The 24,042-nt window shown below is 42.6% G+C and overlaps 1 protein-coding gene across 1 annotated transcript in view; it reads right to left on the bottom strand.

The window, feature by feature from the left end:
• Positions 1–711: 711 nt before the first annotated feature.
• LOC122542972 (deleted in malignant brain tumors 1 protein-like) overlaps positions 712–24,042 on the bottom strand; it is a 49,943-nt gene continuing 26,612 nt past the window's right edge. Inside the window, exons 4-19 of the mRNA XM_043681115.1 lie at positions 21,775–21,807; positions 20,801–21,112; positions 18,306–18,560; positions 15,993–16,307; positions 13,692–14,006; positions 12,862–13,176; positions 8,355–8,666; positions 8,185–8,241; positions 7,783–8,100; positions 7,596–7,637; positions 7,295–7,411; positions 5,062–5,169; positions 4,275–4,385; positions 3,799–3,930; positions 1,603–1,751; positions 712–867 (exon numbers count right to left, since the gene is read on the bottom strand). Coding sequence (XP_043537050.1) covers positions 1,630–1,751; positions 3,799–3,930; positions 4,275–4,385; positions 5,062–5,169; positions 7,295–7,411; positions 7,596–7,637; positions 7,783–8,100; positions 8,185–8,241; positions 8,355–8,666; positions 12,862–13,176; positions 13,692–14,006; positions 15,993–16,307; positions 18,306–18,560; positions 20,801–21,112; positions 21,775–21,807 — 2,864 coding nt within the window. The 3' untranslated portion in view covers positions 712–867; positions 1,603–1,629. The remainder of the gene's footprint in view (positions 868–1,602; positions 1,752–3,798; positions 3,931–4,274; positions 4,386–5,061; positions 5,170–7,294; positions 7,412–7,595; positions 7,638–7,782; positions 8,101–8,184; positions 8,242–8,354; positions 8,667–12,861; positions 13,177–13,691; positions 14,007–15,992; positions 16,308–18,305; positions 18,561–20,800; positions 21,113–21,774; positions 21,808–24,042) is intronic.

The following is a 24,042-nucleotide window of genomic DNA, read 5'->3' as shown; positions in this document are numbered from 1 at the left end:
CCCGGATAATCTTTCTTTTCTTGGGGATAAACCTCTGTACAGTGTCCTCAATTATACCCACAAACTCTTGCCATTTTTGCTCTACTGTCTTCCCTGCTAGGCTCTGCTTCCAGTCTATTTTCGTCAGTTCCTCTCTCATGCCCTCATAATTACTTTTATTTAACTGTAACACCATTACATCCGATTTTGCCTTCTCTCTTTCAAACTGCAGACTGAACTCTACCATATTATGATCGTGATTTCCCGTTCTTATAATGGAGGTGCTCATAATGCACATTGACTTCAAAAAAGGACTTAAATTCTAAATAAAATCTTTTTATCAATACACTTTTTCCGGAACACCCAACTTCATCTATTATCCCCGTTTACATTTTGAGTCTGCAGCAGTCTCAGCACATTGTGATGGAGAGAGCAGTTACACTAAATATCAAAAGAACAGGCTGACCAATCATCGTTCTAACAGGTTGTAATTCTTTTGTAATCGGAAATGAAACGTTGAAATAATATTCCAACAAGGCTTTCACTAAGGAACACAGGATCTTGATGTGTACCACAGAGTAAATGAATTGATGCAGAGCAAACTTTGCAGTAGTTATTTAGACAGACAATTAATTGTGTTTGCAAGTAAAACAAATTCTGTTTTAATTCAACAGAACACAAATGCTTTCAAATAAAATATAGACCAAAACCAATTATTTCAACACGAAGTAATATAGCATTTTATTCGATTAAAGATAGGTGTACATCAAGAAACAAGGATATAATCTGTTCATGTAATTGGGAATGTTCGTGAATATTGTCACAGACGAATTCCTGTAAAGCTGTACACATTTCCGGACATCATATTCTGAATTAGACGCTAATTAACTGAAAAGAGAAGACATTTTTGAGACTGAGAGTAATCCCTACACTGCCCCTATTGCAACACGCTCCTCTTTCAGCCTCCAGGGATTGAGTAAAAAGAACAAGATCACACAGATTACTGTAGTCCTGCAGAAATGCTACAGTGTTAAAAGTGCCATCTTTCAAAAGGGATATTGAACTGAGTTGCTATCTATCTACTTTGATGAATGTAAAATTTCCCATGGAACTATTAAATGAACAGAATGATCAGAGTGTGATCATTGGTGTCCTTGTCAATAGTATAGCTTTCAAACAACAATCTCCAAAACAGGTTATTGGATCATTATGAGGCTGCTGCTTGTTTCAGTTAGGTGAGCTTGCATTGGCATCCTCCTGTCTTAAATGACAACATGATTCCATTTCAAGTCGTGTAATGGACGGCAAAGCATGGTCAGATGTCAAGTGGTTGATTACACAAAACACTCCAATGCCAAAGCCTTGATTTCATTCAGAAACATATAGCATTTTTCCTCTGATCATTTTTATAAATTGAATATGCTTCGGAAACTTTAGAAACTGTCAGGACCGTAGATTCTAATAATTCACTCCGTATTGGAATTGTTAACTCTCACACACTCGGATTTTACACTCTCACTGCAACACACACTGGGACTACACACTCTCGCACTGCACAACACGCTGGGATTGCAAACTCTTACGCTGCAAACACGAGAAGCAGTAATAAAGCATTGTTCTTACTAGTTTGATATTGGTGTTGTATCAGGTTCACTGCCTATCTGCAGCAGTAAGCTTTGCAAATGCGACCACATCTTGCTGAATATTTCCATTGTTTCCAAACCGGGAAGGAAGTGGGAAATCGGGATCAAAGCGTCTTTGGGTACTGTACTCTGTGGGGAGAAACAGATTATAGATTACTGATTATACAGAAATCTTAGCAATAACTTGCATTTATAAAGCACAGTTAACCTAATCTTATAAGACAAGGTTTCACAGGAGCATTCGGAAATGAGACAATAGAGTGATTATAGGCTGTGCGACCAATACCTTGTTCAGAGAGATAAGTTTGAAATAGCATCTAGAAAGAGAAAACTGAAGAGGTTCCTGGAAGTGGAAATCGAATAGTGTACGGAATGAGAATTCAAGCTGAGGAAGCAGAAACATTTCGGGAGGGGAATCAATATTTACAGCTTTAGTAACTGTGGTCAAAACCAGCAAATATACAGTAATTAAAATCAAGGTTACTCCATGAGCCAGATTTAAAGGAACATGGCGGGGCTGGATACGATTATAGAGCAAGATCCGTCAGCAGATGGAGGTTTTTGAAGGTAAAGATGAATGTTTTAAAATGACCAGTGCTTAAATAGAACCAGTGAAAGTCAGAGCACACAACAGTGTTGGATGAATGGTGACAGGACGAGTATGGGAGATTTAAATAACCTCAAGGGAAATGTCTTTGGCTCCCGAAGTGTTTGTTGGAAAAATGAAAGGCACATATTTCAAAGCTGTGGCTGTGCACTGTGGGGTCATGCAATGTCACAAAGAAAGCAACAGTTACTCTTTCAGATAGCATGGCAATCAACTGTGGCATCACGGTTGGGAAATGTCTGCGGTTACCCTTTTAATGGAAAGCAATGGTGTCCACAGCCAGAAAATAAAACATGCATTGGGTAGTGAAGAAAAGGTCTTCAGAATTCCTAGTATTGAGTAGGAAGAAACTTCTGATTTACTAGCATAGAATATAAAAACCCAGGCTGACCACTTAGTAACAGTGGAGGAGCCAAAAGAGACTGTCTTGAGGCAATTTCAGGTACTGTTCGTTGGCAAATGCGAACTAGCTTCGTGTTTCTGAATGCAGATGTGATCAGTCGTGTGGCAAGCATGGAAACGTGAGTGATAGGACATGCATATGCAGTTTTGTGCAGTGTTTGGCAAGCATTTCTGAGGTGACAGAACATTCCAGGTCTTTGTCTTGGAAAAGGATGTCAAAGGTTGTGAAATAACATGGATAGTGAGGGGAAGGGAAAATCTGGGAGGAACGCAGTCATTACTGCGGAGACCTTCAGAGAGAGTGAAAGAAGTCTGAAAAATATCTGCTGGAGTTGGGGCAGGTTTTCAGCGGGAAGAGGGTGTTGACAGTGGGAAATGGGGAAGCTTAGTGGTAACTGGTTTAATAGAAATCCGGTCCAGGGAGCAGGAAGCGGCTCTCCTGGGTCAGGTGAGCTCAGAGAAAATCTGTGGGAGATAGGACAGAAAATCGTGAATGATACCAGTTGAAGGTTGAAGGAGAGGGAAATACGAGAGCATGCTTGGCTCAATTGGCCTTGGAGAAGCAGAAACATGCCTGAGCAGCTGATCAGATGGTTTGACTCTTATTGACAAGCGTTCCTGGCACTTTCTCTGTGCGAGTCAACGAGAATCATGCTCCAGAAATCGGTGTGAGTTCAGTTATGCTAAACACTCATCTCAAAGCAAAACGGTTGAGGTATCAGAGATTCCGCCCACGCCTCCCTCCTCTCTCAATTAGATACTGATCTATATTGGTCCTTTGAACTACACAGTGCCTCTACAGCAGGCAACAAGAATTATAACTGCTGAAACGTCTGATCCTCAGACACCAAGTCTTTTTGTTGCTGTTCGGGGAAGAGGTGTTCCACTGAAATTGCAGCTTCGTACATCCCCTGTAATTACACGAACTCCAATCACCTTTCAGAAGTGCAAATTTGTGGAAAAGCTCCTGGCTGTGTCTGCAATTTAAAGAGGTAGCAATACACAGGGCGCAATAGACACGACACTGTTTCAAGTCCAGGACCCTTCTGCAATATTTTGTAATTAAAATTACTCTCACATGTGTAGTTGGTTCCTCGTAGATGTTCTATAAACACACAGTTGATTCTGTTAGACAGCACTAGCAAACATTGCTGAGGGTTAACTCACCCAGAGCGGCGCCGTCGCCGCTGCTCGGTCTCAGTTTGGAAAAATCCTCGGGACCAGGATCAAGCAGCAAGTGACTGTCCCGCGTGTCATTAGTTTCAGTCTCAATATCATCATAATTGCCTGCAAACGGACCTAGAATGAACGAGGGATTTTCATTGAAAACGAATACTTCGCACCAAACAATGTACAATTATGTATCAATCTAGGAGGAATTTGTAAGGCGGGAAAATTAATGAGATGAGAGGGCCGTATCTTAGTTTTAAAATCCCATTCCACTGAATCACTGAAGCTGTGCATACATTCAGCCGAGCTATTAATTATAACAGTCAGATCACTCTCTGGCACTGCTGGTTCTGGGCAGCGCCATTCTATGGCGTTGTGTCGCTCGACGTCTTTATCTTTTGATTTTTGGTAGCAGATAACGTGAAGCATACATGTAATAAAAAAGGATATTTGCAAATTGTGAAGATGCAAACCCGGAGTACTGGAGGAGTTTCCTTCAGGATTCGCTGGTCCAGGATCATTTTCACCCAAACCTTGACTGGTGTAATATTCGATGTGATTGAGTGAGTCACGGGAAGAAGAAACTGTAAAACACAAAAGCGAGTTGTGATTAGGATGTTCGGAGAAGGGAACCGAATCCATTTACCGGTCCCTGCGTCAGTTTGAGGCCAGACACGATTGAGGCAGAACATTTGTTGCAGTGTATGAAGAGGGATGGCTTGCATCATTTTGTCAGAGCAACAAAGGATAGGCAAAGTCATCTGGGCTCAAAACGTTGACCCGCTGTCGATCCTACCATTGAACTGACACCAACTCACACCGTACAGCTCGTTGCTAAAGCTAACACCTCCTATCTCAGCGCAGAGGAAAATATCTGATCTGTTTTTTTTTCATATCGTGTCAGTGAACGGAGTTTGCTCCTGTGTCTTTTAAAAATCAGCTAGCTGTCAATCCGACCAGGGCTGTGTGGTCACAAAATGTTGCAAAGAGGATCCTTTTTCCGATTCTTTTATCTTTCAGTTTCGAGACTGACCTTCCCCATCTAAGCCTTCCCTATGTCCGAAAGAATTGAAAGATCTACAGATTTGAGTACCGTCATTGGCCTAAATATTGTGACGCACAATGCACATTTTAAAACTGGTTATCTGAGGACAGGCCACGACGATGTTCACTCGGTGTGGTGAGCTTCCAACTGTACCCAATCAGTGCATTGACCACTGAGCAACAGAAATTGGGAGGTGAAAGGATGGAATTTTGTACCTGAGCCATGTGTCTGAGCTGAATGCTTGCCCGCTGCAATATTCTCAATCTCTTCATAAATTCCTTGGTATAAACCAGCAGTGGAATCCCAGTGGTCAGAAAGGGCAACTGTAGAAGGATGGAGGAAGGAGAGATTAACATTTTGTTGTATTGCATGCAGGGTTAACAAGAAAGCTGTGCTCGCAGGCACCATAACATGAATAGTCGCTCTTCCTGTACGGTGGCAAATGCAGTGCCAACGTGTGTCTCTTTGAAGGGAGAGGTGCTTTGAAGTGCAGCTCTACTTTCTGTCTCTGAAGTGTCTGCTTGTAAATTCGTATCTCATAAATCTCTTTACAATCAATCTTCACTTGATTTTACAATTTTATTGATGTTGGAGAGTTTCATGGAAGGAAACTTATTGTTACTTGTTTAAACATGAGTTAGACTTCAGTTGGAGAAATGTTTACAACTGTTCTGGGCAGCATATTATAGGATTGATGCAAATGCACTGGGAGAGTGTGTAGAAGAGGTTTATAAGATTTGTTCAACGAGAGGGAACTTCAGTTACGAGGATAGATTGAAGAAGTATGGATGATTTTCATGGAGAAAAGAAAGATTCAAGGAAATTTGACAGAGGCTTTTAAAATCATGACGGGCTGAAGAGGGTAGTTGGGGACCCAACTCATAAAAATAGATCTCGACAACCAGAGAGCATAGCTTCAAAGAGTAATGCAACAATAAATAGTTTGCCACAGCAAGTAGCTTGAGTCAGGAATTCATTGCCTGATGTGTGCGAGGAAGCACACTGAGACATTCCTGACATTCCTGAGCTTTATTCCTGATGAAGGGCTTTTGCCCGAAACGTCGATTTCGAAGCTCCTCGGATGCTGCCTGAACTGCTGTGCTCTTCCAGCACCACTGATCCAGAATCTGGTTTCCAGCATCTGCAGTCATTGTTTTTACCTCTGAGACATTCAAATGCATGGATCATTAATCCAAGAGGAACAGGTTTGTCGGGTTAAGGGAGGAAAGGCAGGAGAATGGCGCAAAAGTCATGATGCTCCTTCAGAGAACAGGATAGGCGAGGTTGGCTGGGCGGTGTCCTTCTGCACAGTAACAATCCTGTGATTCTCTGATATTACAGAAAGTGTCACTACTTTTCGAAAAATGAATACAAGGTATGTTGGAGTGATAGAAGGATATGTTCAAGACCTGTTAACATTTGAGGGAAGTACAATTGTGTATTTGTTTTAAAAATCATGCTGTTTGGGGCTTTGTCAGTCCCTTTATCACACAAATAAACTCGTCCCACTGAATCTTGTCAAATCTATATTCACTGCCAGGTCTTCAATTAATATTGTCCGTCACATACTTATCCTCACAAACATATTCATTGACACACAAACGCACACATTCACTGACATACATATTCCCTGACACACAAACAGCCACTCACAATAGGCACTAATCACGCAGATGCATCAAGAAGCACTCACTCATAAATATACTAACACACGCGTAAGCACTCTCTCACAAACTTACACACACACACACAAATGCAAATACTCAAACACTCTCACACACTGTGACACATGGACATTGCGTGACATCCTGGTATTCACTCAGAATAACGCAATAACACGCATACGTACACTCACGCACATTCACAGATTACGCATGAAAGCACCGACACTCACCAACCCGCTCACCCAGATATTCATTTGCGAATCATTTGTGGGGAGACTGTACATTAAATCGACTGATCTCTGAGGATAGCATCAGTTTGTCAGGGATTTGTTTTTGCTGTGTCATAAAAAGTGCCATGTTTTCCACACTCATGAGAAGTGATATGTTCGTGCTGGGATATGAAGGAAATGGTTGCGATTGAACGTTGAGTGAATTGGGGTATTCTGACGACACCCATAAGGAAGAGTAACTGAGAAGCAGATAATTGAACGCAAAGGCCAAAGAGTTCAATGAAAATTTCTGACCCATTGTCCCAAGTAACTTCTTCCGGTGTTCTATGTGCTGAATGAATGGGGACATTTTAAATCAGCTCCCAGTTCCAATGTCGCCTTTCAGTGACTTCAGAAATGCCCTGAACAAAACACGTGGCCAGAAACGGATTCATCTTGATTTCTAATAAGGTCAAATGATTTCTCTACGCCCCGGAAAAGTCTTGTCAACACTTGAGTAGAATCAGGAACCTCGGAGAACCGTTGTTGGTTTGGGTAGAAGATTTGAACCTTACCTTTTATTTTAAACTTTCTCTGTCTTACAGCCAGTAGCGCGATTAACTCACAGAGTATCAGGGCAGCTAGGGTGATGCAAACAGCAGGAAGGATGGAACTGGTTTTATCTCCTTGTTCTAAATGGCAGGGTTACAGAAACAATTAATACAGACATAGTCCACCTTGAACATGTCAAATGTTTCACACGATTTAAAACTAATCTAAACTTCTGAAATTAACAATCGTACGGCTATGTCAATAAGACGACTCTCACGAGTCAGAACTCCAACAGGAACAGGAGCAAGTCTTAATTATAAATACCTGTAGATGTGGCCGGGGTAGGATTCGGTGACAAATCAGGCTCTGTGAAATGCATTGTAAAAAATACTCATGAATGTCAAAAACTGAGATTTTACTTCAGAAAGACAACAGCTCATTGCAATATGCAATAACACTGGATAATGTTCCCCAATCAAGATTCAACCCAATCACTCAGTAGCGTCCCTACCGGAACAGATCACCCGGGCATCTTCCTTATGGTCACAGTCAGGCTGAGCTGAGAGTAAGGAAGGACAGTCGGACAGAAAAGATTCACTTCCCGTGCATTTCACTTCATCCAGCCAGATGACACCGTCAGCCTGGGCAAAAGTTGTTCCTCCTGAGGCCAATAGAGCGGGACCACATGCCAGTTGTCTGCAGACAACCCTGGCATCAGCCAGATCCCAGGAGTCATCACACACTGTGCCCCAAGTGTTGTTGTACAAGATCTCCACAGTCCCAGTACAGTTGCTATTGCCTCCAACCAGGCGCAAATCAAATCCCGCTTCTGTCAAAAAAAGGTCAATTTTATGTGACAGGGGAAGCTAGGAGTACAAGACAGATCTTCAATCTGACAAAGTAGAGCAATTACCTGGTCTTTGATTGCAGTCATTTGAACTGTCGGGCTGCTTATTGCCTTTGTTGATTTCTGTGAATAAGATAAACGAACTGACTATGTCAAAGGTTAAGGTTTAAAAGGACAAACCCCGCCCCCCCCCCCACCTCCTCCCACCCTGCCCCTTGAGAGATTTGCTGTGTTACCTGAACAAATCACGCCGGTATCTTCCAAGTGATTACAGTTATGTTGCCCCCAGGGCTCTGACTGGCACTGCCAAAGGGTCGTCTCTTGGAAATTACACTCAACCTCATCCAACCAGATTTGTCCAGATCCCTGTTCGAAATACTTAGTGTCTTGGGAAACGAGGTCGCCGCACTCTAACTGTTTACAGATCACTTGCGCGTCGTGGTCATCCAGATTTTCAGAGCACACGGTTCCCCAGGTCCCATTGTAGAACACTTCCACTCTCCCCTCGCAGCGATGCTTACCATTCACCAGCCTCAGCTCTTTGTGTTCTGTTAATAAAATCAGAAATATCCGGGCAGTTCACTCGGGAAATAGGCTGTTTGTCGCAACACAGCTGGGAGACATGTTGCACCGTTTGTGTTCACTGATCACCAGTACTTAATCAGAAAGCTAAACAGCGACAACTCAAGGCACAGAATCACACATGTCTTACGGTGCAGAAATTGACGATTCGGTCCATTCTGTACTGGTTCGTCAAAGAAGCGTCATGACTTAGTAACAATCTCCTGCTTTCCCCCACATCCGTGTACATTCTCAATATCCAGAAAACCACCTCATGTCCTCTTTGAATGCCTCAATTGGAATTGACTCCATCCCACTTTCAGGCAGTCCATTCTGCTAGTTGTATGAATATATTTTTCCTCACATCACACTTGCTACTTTTACAGGTCATTTTAAATCTATGCCTTCTCCTTCTTGCTACTGTTGTAAGCAGGGACAGCGTCTTCATATCCACTCTGTCCAGCCCGCTCGGGATTTTGAAAACTTCTATCCAATCTCCCCTCGGCCTTTTTCTCTTTCCAAGCTATCTTCAACACGGAAGCTCTTTATTCCTAGAACTTTCTTCCAAATCGCTTCTGCACTGCCTCTAATGTATTATGGACCAGGCCAGACTCCCTCAAAACATTTCAAGAAAATGGCCCTTACTTCACTATTTGTTTTCAGCAGGTATGAGGTCGATATTCCTGGAGTGGTGCAGCTAGCTGAATCTCTACGTTTTACACAAAACAGAATTTATTTGTAAGATTACCGAATGAAAGACAAGCAAAAGAGAACAGGTTAACGAATAACGTAACTAATCAAATACCCAACAGACCATCCCAACTTTATGATGCTCTTCCAAATACTTGCGACAATCCTTAAAAATAAGCCTTTGCAAAAAATGGTAAGATCAAACACAGGCTCTTACAGGTGAAATATCGGAGAGAGGGAGGATCAACATGGACCGCTTCTTCGGGTCCAGCAGCTTCACAACTGACTGACTGCTTGCCCTGAACAGCCAATGCTGAGCAACCAGATTAAATCCAAACCAGAAAAAAGCTGAACTGCGAGAACTTGCCACTCCCCTTTCATTGTACAAGATTGTCTTTAAACTTGAAAGCCTTGTATCTGCGGCAGTATTTGTTAGCTCTAATCAAATTGGCCCTAAAACCCTTACAAACTGGACACCTTTGAACCAGTAAAGTATTTGATAAAGACGAAGCATTACCTTGTTAAAGGAGCAGCATTGTCACAAATATCTACACAATGTGTATAATGTGGCACGTACAACTGTGCACAATACTCCAGCTGATGCCTAACAAAGTATTTCTTCGAAGTTTAATATCATCACCTTGCTCTTGTACTCTAGGCCCCTATTAATAAATCTGTGGACACAGTATGCTTTAACTGCTGTCTCGACCTGTCCTCCTTCCTTCAATGACTGTGCACATATGCACCCAGGTCCCTCTGCTTTTCAACCCCCTTCAAACGTGTACCTCCTTTTTAAAAATTTAATTTCAATGTTCTTCCAGCTAAAATGCATTACCTCACACATCCCTGAACTGATTCTCGTCTGCCTCCTATTGGCCACCTGACCAACTTATCGGTACGTTTTTGGAGTTCTGCATTGTCCTTCCCACAGTTTATAGTTCTTCAAAGTTTCACGTCACTTGTAAGCATTGACATTGTCCCCTGCACATCAAAATATTGATTTAAAACTCGGAAAACCATGCATTCTTATGCAGTTCCCGATAAACCTTTGTCTACCCAAATAATATCCATTTCCCATTTCTCTCTTTTTGCGAACAATCTGCCAATGTTGTTGCTCCAGTCGCTTTTATGACAAGGCCTACACATTTTGTCACATGTCTAAATATCCTCTGAAATCAATTGTAAAATATTAGTATCATCAAGTATTTCTGTTACTTCTTCAAATAAAACTTCAGCCAGTCAGCCACGTACGATTCCCTTTCAGAAACACATTCTGTTTATTCCTACAGATATAGAAATTCATAATCAAGAAGAATTTCCAAATCCTTTCAGGCAACTCTTTGAATTCCTGAATCAATTTGAATGAATAGAGTTCAGAAACGATTGACAAGGATGTTTCCAGGGTTGAAGTGTTTGGGAGAGCCTGAATAGGCTGCAGCTGTTATTCCTGGTGTGAGGGGGGCTGAGGGGTGACCTTATAGAGTTTCACAAAATAATGACGGGCATAAATAGGGTAAATTGGGACTTTTCCCTGGGGTAGGGGAAGCCAAAACTAGAGGGCATAGGTTTAAGGTGAGAGGGAAAAGTTTTAAAAGCGATGAAAGGGGCAACGTTTCTCACACAAAAGGTGGTGCATGCATGGAATGAGCTACCAGAGGAAATGGTGGAGGATGGCACAATTGCAACCTTTAAAATGCATCTGGGTGAGAAGATGAACAGGAATGATTCAGAGGGATATGGGCCAAATACTGGCAAATGGGACGAGATCTGGTCGGCATCAACGAGTTGGACTGAATAGTGTGTTTTCATGCTGTATATCTCTGTAGCTCTATGTGAATTAAGTAATTGTAAAATTTCACTCTGTTTGAATTTTTGAAAACTTTTCGCAAGTTATTATAAAGTCAAAAACTGACTGTATCAAACCAGGAGATCGGTAGAATTTTGCTGTAAAATCTTTCTGCAAACAGAAAGTCGGTGTAAACGGTAGCTACAGAAAAGTTGGGAACTTATGTTCCAAGGGAATTTGTTGCTGATATCATTACTGCTGATCGTGCACATTGACTATTCAATTTTGGATTCCAAAGTGCAATTTTAAAATTTATTGCCGATGGCAAATTTATTGATGATGGGGAAGTGGTGGTGGTGGTAGTATTTGTAATGATGCTTGTTAAGAGTGTGGGTACTTATGTTGACAGTTTAAGTATAGCAAATAGAGGAATACATTTTTTTAAAAGAGTAATCGCACTCAGAAACGCCAGAATTGGTTTGCACTTGAAGCCACACGGAATGCATCTGCAAATTATTAATTAGACCACTTATATTTTCATTCTAATCATTTACATATATATGAGAAGTAAACAGTCACCCTTGTGGAACATGGCTGGTCACAGATCTCCAGTCAGAAAAACATCCTTCCATAACTGCATGAATCCCATCTGACTTAACCAACACGTCATGCATTCCGTGTGGCTTCAAGTGCAAACCAATTCTGGCGTTTCTGAGTGCGATTACTCTTTTAAAAAAATGTATTCCTCTATTTGCTATACTTAAACTGTCAACATAAGTACCTACACTCTTAACAAGCATCATTACAAATACTACCACCACCACCACTTCCCTATCATCAATAAATTTGCCATCGGCAATAAATTTTAAAATTGCACTTTGGAATCCAAAATTGAATAGTCAATGTGCACGATCAGCAGTAATGAAATATTTAAAGGAGATGTGCAAGGCAAGTTGGTTACATAGAGAGACGGTGCTTGGAATGCGCTGCCAGGGGAAGTGGTGCAAATAGGTACCATAATAACAATGTTTAAGAGGTGTTTAGACAAAGCATATGGACATGCACGGAATAGAGGGCTCTGGACCATGTGCAGAAAGATGGTATTAGTTTAAAATAGCATCATGGTCCACACAGACATGAGTGTGAGGACAGAGTGGTTGAAGACCATATTGTTGTGGTGCATTGTTCGATGATTATTCCGAAAAAGATTGATACTGTAATTCTAACTGAAGTGATATGGGTTGCTTGGAAGCATAAAGATGCCACATAATTCTAGGGAAATTAAAATCTTAATATTGAGAAGGAGCAAAGAGATCTCGATATAAACAAGCACCAATTATTTCAATAGTCGACGGGTCCAAATTTCAGGATCATTAACTGAGACGTTTTGAATAATCCATTGGGAAATCCTGGACAATGATTTTTGACTCAAGGATTGCAAAGAACATGGAATTTGAAAACCGGCCTGAGGAAAGCTTTGTGCATGCCTTTAAGGTGAAATTGGGTAAATATATGGGCGAGAAGGAAAGATCAAGAATCCCAGATGGTGTTATTTGGTGTTATTAATGCATGTGTGGAGCAGCAGGACCAGCCAGACCCCTATACAGAGAGAATACGTTGCTGTTCTGTGATGCACTATCGGTATTACAGAGTACAGCATGCTCCATGTGAAGCTTTGGGTTTTAGTCTAAGAAAACGAGCAATACCTGAACATACGATCGTCACATCTTCTTTATGGTGACAATCGTGATTATTCCACGATGCTGAGGGACATTTCCAGAGAAATGCTTCCTTCCCGGAACAGTCCACCTCATCCAACCAAATGGGGCCTGAGTTGGGTTCACAAGAAGCAGGAAGTGTCTTGTTCAAGGCCCTTCCACAACCCAGCTGTCTGCAAACCACACCAGCGTCTGTCAGATCCCAGGAATCATCACAAACGGAACCCCAGGTACCATTATAATAAATCTCCAGTCGGCCAGCACATCTGGTTCCACCTCCGGACAGCCTTATCTGGATGTGATCTGTCAGGAATCAATTCAGGAGGATTTTATGTTCAATATGTACTGACAGCGCATCAACACAAGCAAAAGAATGACTTTAAAATGCCACTGCAAACTATAAACGAATGAAACGCACAAAACCTGTTTTACAAACGTTAGATGGAATGTACAAAAGAGAACTACTTCAGATATCTGTGAGCCAGAATTCCCTCTGAAAACCTGCCCAATCTCCCAGTTCGAACACATCCTCTTCAAGTCAGTCTCTCTGACCAGGACTGGCACTTGTTGTAATATCTCATTCTTCCACCCTTCTTTCATTCCTATTATGTTTCTGTGAAATTCCCTGCGTTATGATGAGACATATGACAGACAAAACCATTCTTGCTCACTTCTTCCTGGGTAGTAAATATCTGCTCAGATCCCTGATTTCAAAAGCTGCTCTGAGTGACGCCGAGGGATAAGTGACCAATCTCCTCAGCTTTCTGAGCACATGATACACTTATCTTCATGCTTGCGTAAAAGTAAACTCCATTCACCTGAACACAGGACCCCTACGCCAATGCTGTCGGGGACAGGAGAATCCAACCGGACTGAGCCGCAGTTCCGTAGATGCGTTTCATTTCCCTTACACTGGATGTTATTTGCCCAGACTGTCCCTCCGCGTTGTCCGTACTTTAAAGAGTTGTAAGCGGCTATGGCGACGCCACAGCCTAACTGCCTACAGACCACGTTAGCATCGTTCAGGTCCCACCCTTTGTCCAGTAATTGACCCCAATTGCCGTCCTGGTAAATCTCCACTCTTCCATCACACCGACTTCCACCATGTGTCAACCTGAGTGGCCACCTTTCATCTGTAAGAAGAAAGGCATTAAGAGACAGAGTCCAGGAGCAGCCAGCAAAACATCACGAAGAGCTTTCACAGGGGCAGCTATTGTTAACGTTGGTGGTGGAATCTTAATTGATAATTGCCCACAACGCTTGTAGGTAATTCTTTCCACCATTTGTTTCTGTAGTGACTACATTTTAGAGAGTTGACGAGTATACCTGTTCTCCACACAGGGCAAGTTAACGCAAATTTGGGACCATTTGATCTGCTCATTAGCCATTACCTTTACGTGACGGGTCAAAGGTGAATGTCTTATCAAGAATGACATACCAGTGCTATGATCCCTGGAATACTGGTAATGCCAATTTACTGCCAAGAGAGATTGCTCAGACTATGTCATGTTGGAAATCATCACTCTCAATATCTCATACTCATCTGGTGTAAATGTTAATTCCAGACTTCAAATTGGATAATGTTCAGCTTTTGCTGCCAATGATCTCTTTTCTGCCTGAGAAATTGTGAATGGAGCTCAGCCTTATTCAGTTCTCAGCAAACATTGTGATGGAGGTATGGCCACTTCCGGAGCGGTTGCCGATACTGGGTTTGGGTTTAGGACTCAATTTAGAAAGGAGATGAAGTTGCCTTCAGGAATATTGCTACCCACTTCCGAAGAACAAGTGTTTTTGTTTACTTCGATCAGTTGAAAATAATAAGATTACAATCAATGGATTTTTTTTTGGTGAAACTATGCAGGGGCATGAATCAAATACATCTGTGTGGAGCTGAGGTGCAGATCAAGCTCATTTGAATTAAATGACTGAATCTGCACCAGTTGTTGTATATCATATTCTGCGTTGTATGGACAGTTTTCTCATCAAGTAAATTTGTGGAAATGTGTGTTGATTCTATAATAAATTATCCCAATCTATGGCTTGATAGGACTGAGAAACACTCGGGCACAGCCGCCCACTAATTCACTGTTTTTCACTCGAAGTCCCGCGCCATAAATAGTTGAAAGGCTGTGTGATTGTCAGTATGGTCAGTATCACACTGGCCTCCTGATCACAAGATTGGAGACTCAGCCCAGAGTTTGAGCAAAGGAGTGTGCTATTAAGAGCAATGACTTTCAGATCAGACATTACACCGAGCTCCATCAATCTGTTCACGTTGTGGCTGTTGGGTTCGTTCAAAGAGAAGTGGATTTATTCCCCGGTGTGCTGGATAATATTTATTTCTCTCACAGCATTCCAAACTGAATTATGGGGTCATTAAGCTATGGTTATGTGGCTATTCGGTGACGTCACATATGCCAGAATCTAAGCAATAGTTATCAAGCTATTTTTTTAAAAAAAAGAATCTCACTGACTGCAGAAAGTGGAGGAAATGACGTTCTGTCAGTACATTGCAAGTTCTTTAGCACGGTGCGCATTGAAAGTACAGGATATATTTATGGTTTTATAGTTAATCATGTATGACATAAGGTGTCATTCATGAAGTCAACTTCTAATTAATGACATTCACCTTCCATGCATCAAGTGCCCGACATACTATTAAATCAAAGTATATTGCAAATACATTTCTGGTACTTGTATTAGATTGAAAGATTTTCAACTAGAGTTGGACCAATTGATGTTTACTGAAGATAGCTATCAGATAATGAGGTACTTATGGAAAAATTAATCTAGTGCCATCGTCTCTGAAGTGTCTGCACAAGAACTGTGGCAGTGCAGGCCAGTTGTATTGTTTCACAAGGGACATTATATCAACTGCGCAGGAGGAACTGATGGTCTAAAATATCCACATGTCTGCGTATTCCAGAAGGAATCTGATTTTCAGAATTATAAAGGTGGATTTATTTGTCCTGTTGCACAAAATGTATTACATTAATAGCGAACAGTGAGGACAGATTTACATCTGGCCCAACTGCAGATGAGTACAATAACGCCACTAACACCATTTTTGCTGATATTCTGGAACAAGTTGTGTCCCATTCTTGTCGGTTTGTACTCACTAGAACAGATCACACTGACATCATCTCTGTGGGTGCATTCGTACTGAGATACTGGAGAAAGAGGACAATCCAATAGGCTTTTCTCGCTGCCTTTACATTCCAAGCGATTTCTCCGTATTGGCCCAGTGCCATTCCCGAAACGAATTCTTGTCGGAATGGACAGGGCGACTCCACAGTTAAGCTGAGCGCAGACCACATTAGCATTGTTCAAATCCCAGTGAAGGTCACACACTGTTTCCCAATTCCCAGCGTAAAGCATCTCAAGTCTGCCCGAGCACTGAGACTCTCCATCTACAAGCCGGGGAACTCTGCGACCTGAATAATAATTAATCATAAACATGCAAATGATTTATGAAGGCGTACGCATTTGATTCACCGAAATGTTCATGACTAATTGTGTGTATATTTCGGTTGTGGCCCAATTATCATTATGCTTCCCTAAGCACAAACCCATCCCGAACCCCATTGGAAATATTCATTACACGCATGTCAGTAATACCGCTGTATTGATTGGATTGTCACGGAGTGTGTGCAAGGTTCTTGTTATGATCTTACACCATATTACCAATGAGAATTTGCAAATATCTGTTGAGAAGGACATTTGGTCACTAAAAGTATTTCTTTCTGTTTTTTTTTCTCTTTTCAAAATTTTAAACGTTATCACATCGACATGGACTTTTTAAAGAGCTTTTGCAAAATTCACAATTTTTCGACATTCATCCCTTAAAGCAGCCTTTCCTCAGTTTCTTCCCCTCCGCTTGCAAGATTTACCCTTCATCACATCTATCGGGAAAGGACTGGGGGTCAATTCCAGGGCATGCATCCTCTTGATACGTGGTGACACAGAAAACTGAACACACTGTATGAATTATCGTGGCTACTTTGGAACTTTTGATGAGACATGAAGCAGATTTTTTCAGGGTAAATGTAATTTTAGGGTGAAAGATCCCCAAAGAAACAAAGACGATTCCATTGAAGCCCGCATTCAATTTGAGCATGAGAAATTTCAGCCAGAAATAACTGCACGAAACCTAAATAAAGTGAAGTACGAAGGAATGATGGCAGGTTTATTTGCAGCAGACGATGAAAAGAGTTTAATAGAAAAAGCAGTTGATGAACAATGGCAGCTGGCTCACGGCATGGGTCCACCTAAATAAGACAGAAGGGCTCTAGAAATGGTTCAAAACCAATAAGAATAACTGAAAAATATACATGTTGGAAAATAGATTTCAGGAGAAATTAAGAATTAATATCAAAGGAGCTTACATACTCTTTTTTACGGAAGTGAGAATTCAAAGTGAACGTAACCCCACCAGATTTGAAGCTCGGGAGAATATCATGATCGAGGAAATGAAGAGGAATTGAATAGAAACTTTGAATCAATCGTTATGGTAGAAGGCACAAATAGAATCCTAAATATAGTAAATAATCAAGACATTATATGGGATCGGGAGGAAATAAACGCAATAAATATGTCTGGATAAAAGTATAGGTTCAAGAATGGGAAGTTCCCTGAAACTGATGGGATATTAAAGAAAGTAGATAGAGGGACAATGTATGCACTGGTGCTAATATTTCAAGAACATGAAATATTTCAAGAGCAATAAATTGTGCTGGAACTGTAGAAAATCCTTGTCAGTCCACAACTGGACAACTGCATGTAGTTATAGGAAAGGTGCGATTGCACTGGCTTCAGTGGAGAATCAGAGGTTAGCACTGCTGCCTCACAGCGCCAGAGGCCCGGGTTCAATTCCCGCCTCAGGCGACTGACTGTGTGGAATTTGCACATTCTCCCCGTGTCTGCGTGGGTTTCCTCCGGGTGCTCCGGTTTCCTCCCACAGTCCAAAGATGTGCAGGTCAGGTGAATTGGCCGTGCTAAATTGCCCGTAGTGTTAGGGAAGGGATAAATGTAGGGGTGTGGGTGGGTTGCGCTTCGGCGGGTCGGTGTGGACTTATTGGGCCGAAGGGCCTGTTTCCACACTGTAATGTAATCTAAAAAATGTAATGTAATCTCTGTCTGAACGTGAGAGCTCTCTATTTTTCATTTGGCAAACCTGTTGGTTTTGTCCTTCAAATCAATAGACTAAAAAGTTTTAATAAACTTCTAAGTTTGCAAGTCAGCCAAAAGACTAATGAATTGATGATTACACATGGAACAGTCTATCTCTGCTTTTAAAAGTGATTGCATATTATACTCTGTGCTGTCTAAATGCACCCCTTTCCTTCATTAAGAAATGCATGTTTCCAACCTAAGAAGGGATGTACAATATATGAAGGCAACATGTAGGTTTCCACAACAATTGGAGCTTGTACCTGAACAGATGACCTCAATGTCCCGCTGGTGCCCACAGTCTGGTGGCCCAATGACAGGACCTGAGCCTGCTCCAAAGTGAGAAGTCAACGGTATTGTCACTGCAGAGCCACAGTCCAGCAGCTCACAAATAACTTCGTCATTCTCTCTGGACCAGGACCCATCTTTGCAAACCGTCCTCCATGTTCCATCCCAGTGAATCTCCAGCCTCCCGGCACAGGGCGTGCTTTCTGGGACCAGTCTGGGCCTGACATTTCCTGGAAAATGAATTAAAACAAACTTTCATTGTTTAATGTCGTTATAGTCATAAGTGATGAGAGATTCTACAATCACATCAAGAATTCGATTTCTCTGTTTGCTTATCCTTGGGTGATATGCCTAAATCATTGTGTGTGAGTGCGTGGAAACGTTCTGGTGTTATCAATTTCCAATCTTGTCACCACTCAACCTTTTGTTAAGAGAATTTTGCGTGTTTCCTGACTTTCACTTGAGCGTTGGGGAATTAATTCTGACTGCAACACATTCGCTACTGAGCAAGTCAAATGCTGATGAATTGAAATCAATGTGTCATAGATTCTAGAGAATGTTCAGTTACTATGAGCACTCTAATGTTCTGTTCCCGCACTCCTCCGGAATAATAATTCCTGAGAAGACTGCAAGTGCACCGTGAAATATAAAACAATTACATTTTCAAAGTAGAATGGAGTTGGATTACAGGGGAATGGGGACTATGAGATCTTCTGGTGCAGCATTTTGTTTTCATATCTTGAACATCTGTTTATTGACTGAAATGCCGGAATATGGGAAAGGAAGTTGACCATTCAACTCTTGCAGACTGTTATGTTACTCAATGAGATCATGGGTGATGTCTAGTCTAACTCCACTTACCTGCCTTTGGCACATATCCCTAAATACCGTGACTTACATTTTTTTTACTACACTTTTAAAAGTAACAACTGATCCAACATCCACTGGTGCTTGTGGAAGCGAGCTCAAAACCTTTCACCACCCTTTGTCTTGAATGTCAGGCCTGAAATTTCAGATATCCCCTTCGTTCAATATCGCCAACCAGCAGAAATAATTCACCTTCATCCGTCCTCTTTTTCCTGTTAACATCTTGAAGACTTAGATAAGATTATTGCTTAATTAGATTAGATTAGATTACAGTGTGGAAACGGGCCCTTCGGCCCAACAAGTCCACACCGACCCGCCGAAGCGAAACCCACCCATACCCCTACATTTACCCCTTACCTAACACTACGGGCAATTTAGCCTGGCCAATTCACCTGACCCTGCACATCTTTGGACTGTGAGAGGAAACCGGAGCACCCGGAGAAAACCCACGCAGACACGGGGAGAACGTGCAAACTCCACACAGTCAGTCGCCTGAGGCGGGAATTGAACCCGGGTCTCTGGCGCTGTGAGGCAGCAGTGCTAACCACTGTGCCACCATGCCGCCCACGCCACCGTGCCGCCCACTCTTCTCAGGTCTAGAGAAAACAGGCCTTTATGTTTAAATTGTACCCCTTATGGGGATATTGTTTCCTCACAACAGACGTCCAGATATCACTCTATAAAGCACTGGACCACAGGGCTGCCTGTGTGAGAGAGAGAGAGCGAAGACATGTGATGGTCACCAAGCCGAGAACAAGGGAGGCAGCTGAGAAGGAAATACCTCCATGGTAACCTCAGCCTTGTGGGAATTGAACCAATGCTGACGGCATCATTCTGGGTAGCAAGAGGTACACTCAGCCAACTCAGCTCCTTCGTTCAGTCTCGAGCTGTACTATGATTTGTTTTAAGACCATAAGACAAATAAAGGATTGATACTTTCCCTGTCTCAGAGATTGTCCTTGTTTTTATTTATTATATATCAACATATCAGAAAAAATGACGCGACATTTCCGACTGAGGTTGGATGTTACTGTGCCGCTGTCTGCCGTGTTACCTGCCCGAGAGCCGAGACCCTCTCGATCCACTCTGAGCTCCTTAATTTCTGTCCAAGTATGATCTCACCGTGAACCATGAGCTCAGGAACCATTATCAGTGAGAGGGTGGTAATATAGAGCCTTTACCTTTATTTACTGTAGATCCCCAGCAAGCCGCCCCCCACCACCCTCCGACACTTATCGCCTTCTCCCTGAATCTACCCTCTGGTTATTCATGCCCGATTATGGTTGCTGGGTTTATTGGATTTCCAGCAGTTTAGCTCGTTCCTTGCATCTTCAGGGCAAATCGCAATAGAAGATTGAACAATATTGAGCCTTGCCTGCTCCTAATGCAGAATGTTTATTCAAACTAAACATTTCAAAATTTCCCATCAACGAAAAACAAACAGTTGTCTTCATAACAACCCAATAATCACTGGAGAACTCTGGAATTATTGTCATTACATGTCTTGGTTTCTGGGGTACTGCGTTTCACTTGTTTTTTTAGTCATGTTCGGGAAGATCACAGACCCACCACCGAGATGAGAGGACGCAGAGAGATTTTTTACCTGAGCAGATGACTCCAGCATCGTTAGAGTGTAACCACCCAGTTCTGTGACTCCACGAATTTGAAGTACACTCCCGCAGAGCAGACTCGGTTCGACTGCACTGAACATTAGAGGTCACAACGGTACCCGAGCCCTCTCCAAAGTGAGCCCCGCGCGGTGCGGACAGCGCCATCCCGCAGCCCAGCTCCCGGCACACGACAGCGGCGTCCTTCAGGTCCCAGTTGTAACCACCCACAGTCCCCCACCTACCCTGGTGAAGAATCTCCAGTCTACCTGCGCACGGACTGCCCCCATTCACCAGCCTCACGTTCCCTGTAAAACATTAACGACACATCACGATGACCACCCGCAGTTTACTGGCCCCTCCATTCTCAGGGAAGCGAGGAATCTTTGGGAACATTGGTTTGTTTCTAAATCTCGAGATAAATCCGGAATAAATATAAAACATGACGACACGGAGAGGGACATATTATAAACAGTGTGAATGAGCAGTGGGTGAGAATCAGAGCAAAGTTCCCACGAACACAATTGCTCTGTGCTGCTGAAAGATTGAGCAGGTCCCTTGTTCAGCTCCGAGAGGTCGGCACTGTGACTCGCCGTGCCCAAAGCTGATTGGCCCAGGCAGCGGCAGACCCCGCCCTCCATCCTTCGCAGCCAATACGACGGCGGGCTCGATAATCCAGCGATCAGGAAGTCAGTGGGGATTGGTGAGGTGGAAAATGAGAGGCTGCAGCGTGAATGGAGGTGCACTGCAGAGGATCCCTCATTGTCTGTCTGTCTGTGTGTCTCTCAGAGGGCAGCAGTCTGCCGCCTGGATGAGAAACAGCAGCGTGAGGACGCAGTCCCCTTTCTGACTGGAAAACCGACCGTGGGTTCAACCGTGATCAAAAAGGCACTGGCATTATCAGGCAGCCTTCACCCAGAATGGGATGGAATGGAGCATAAAGAGTTTAGCTGAAAGAAAGGGAGATTACCTGATCGGCGGGCCTGACTGTTCCCGGGTGTGCCTGAAATAAGAGGATGAGAATTAGTGTTTGTCCGGTCAAGCAATCCATGAAACTGTCTGAAGGAAACGCGATAAATACAACAAACGGGGAGGGAAGTTTTCCTGACACTCTGCGGAAGAAATCATGTCTATATCTATGACTATCTCTGCTTCCGCAATACTCATGTAAAACGATGATACAATTTTTGCAGTGAAGCAATGTTGGTAACTTGCAAACATGTGACCTGGTTCTTTTCACATATCCACACTCACACCCAAGCCAGACATTGTTCTGACTGAGCAGACGAGGTTGTTTACCGCTTTCTCGAAGAAGCCCTAATTAATCTGGTCAGTTAGCATCCACAGAGGCACCTATCATGTTGTAAAGCTTGTATTCATTTCCCAGTGACAAACGCATCTTGAAGTCTTACTATTTTAACTACAGGACATCAAAATTTAAAATCAACATCGTCTAATATGAAACAGCAGGCAACAAACACACTAAACTGCAGGGAAGGTATGATTTATTAACTGTTCTGGCAGCTTACACACAAGATTTTGTCCTTGGCCACTGCCTCCATAGCATAAAGATCACACGGGTTGGCATGCTGTCCAGTCCAAGATCACCTCATGCTATCCCCATCCCTCAACGTAATGTTTTACCGTCGATCAGAAGAGACAGAGCAAAAGGCGTCATTCGGTCCAATGTATGTCGACTGCCTCTTTCAGTCCGTTGTATAATACAATCTCCTTTTGCAGGTAACCATCAAATCTTCGATATAGTGCTCTGAGCAGTAATTATGTGAGTAAACGTATGGAAAGAAGACGATGAACCAGACTGTAACCCCACGACAGTGCAGACCGTTGGTCGTGACACACCCAGTCATATTCATTTGGGAATTCCTGCATTTCTGCTCCAATTTCATGATAGAATGGAAATGTGCTTTTCATTAAAGATTCCCCGATTGTCTGATAAATGAGGACGCTTTTTAGTTCGCTGCAGTCTACCAGGTACAACCCTCAATGTTTGTACAGAGGAATAACTGGGCTTTCATTTCATTTCTGACTTTGGCAAACCAAACAAAGCCAACCGTCTGGCGAATGGGGTCACCGCCACTCATCGGGGGCTGGATCATTATGTACCTGCTGTAGATTCTCATGTAACCTGTCCTCACTGTCCTCACTCATCCATTTAACTGTTAATGGTTTTCCCACAATGCTACTATCATCTCATCTCTCAACTTTACAACTTTTTTCCCAAAGCAAGTCTCTAAAAATGCACAGCTTAAGCGCACAGCTGAGACTCGCTTTTCCCGAGACATTCTCTTCATTGTTTCAGGGAGAAAACAAATGCTCAGTTGTCTCTTTTTCTCCGCCTTCCCATTCCCCTGCAAACCTTGTCAGCTTTCCAGTTTCATACCACTCGCATTACTATCTTGGTCATTATTTGAAGTGATTACTTTGTGTACCGCTGTCCATATGCCCGATATTTAACACGGGTTTTGTGCAAAGACACAGAAAAATCAATTCAAAGATGTTCATCTTAAACCATCATGCAAGTGAATATATTAAATAAGCCGTTGTGTTCAGTGAAACAGTATCAGACTTTTTGAAGATTTTCATAAGCCAAACAAAAACTGCTCATGCAGCAAATCCACGTGAGAAACTTGGCAAGGTTTTGGAGAAAGCGAATATAAAGCATTGCCGATGTTGGAAAGCTGGAAAAAAAAACACGCAGTAGGTCTGGCAGCATCTATGCAAAGCAAAACAGCGTTAATGATTCGAGTTCAGCATGACTCTTCTATGGGTTTGTGTGTAAGAATTTAGAGGACACAATTGATAAGAACACTGAATGCGTCCCACCACTGAGGCAAGGTTGCGCTTTCCCTCGTGATTACAATATTCGAAAATATTCATTGCTAATTTCAAACATTTTATTTCCATAGAACATTACAGCGCAGTACTGGCCCTTCGCCCCTCGATGTTGTGCATCCCTGTGAAACTAATCTGAGGCCCATCTAACCTACACTATTCCATTCTCGTCCATATACCTGTGCCATGACCATTTAAATGCCCGTAAAGTTGGTGATTCTACAACTGTTGCGAGCAGTGTGTTCCACACCCCTACCAATCTCTGAATAAAGAAACTATCTCTGAAATCTGTCCCATATCTACCACAACTCAATTTGAAGCTATGCCCCCTCGTGCTAACCATCGCCATCCGAAGAAAAAGGCTCTCACTCTCCGTCCGATCTAA

The sequence above is a fragment of the Chiloscyllium plagiosum genome, chromosome 42, assembly GCF_004010195.1.
Source record: "Chiloscyllium plagiosum isolate BGI_BamShark_2017 chromosome 42, ASM401019v2, whole genome shotgun sequence".
Taxonomy (NCBI): domain Eukaryota; kingdom Metazoa; phylum Chordata; class Chondrichthyes; order Orectolobiformes; family Hemiscylliidae; genus Chiloscyllium; species Chiloscyllium plagiosum.
Note: the sequence above shows the minus strand (reverse complement) of the source record. Positions and strands in the feature narration are given on the sequence as shown.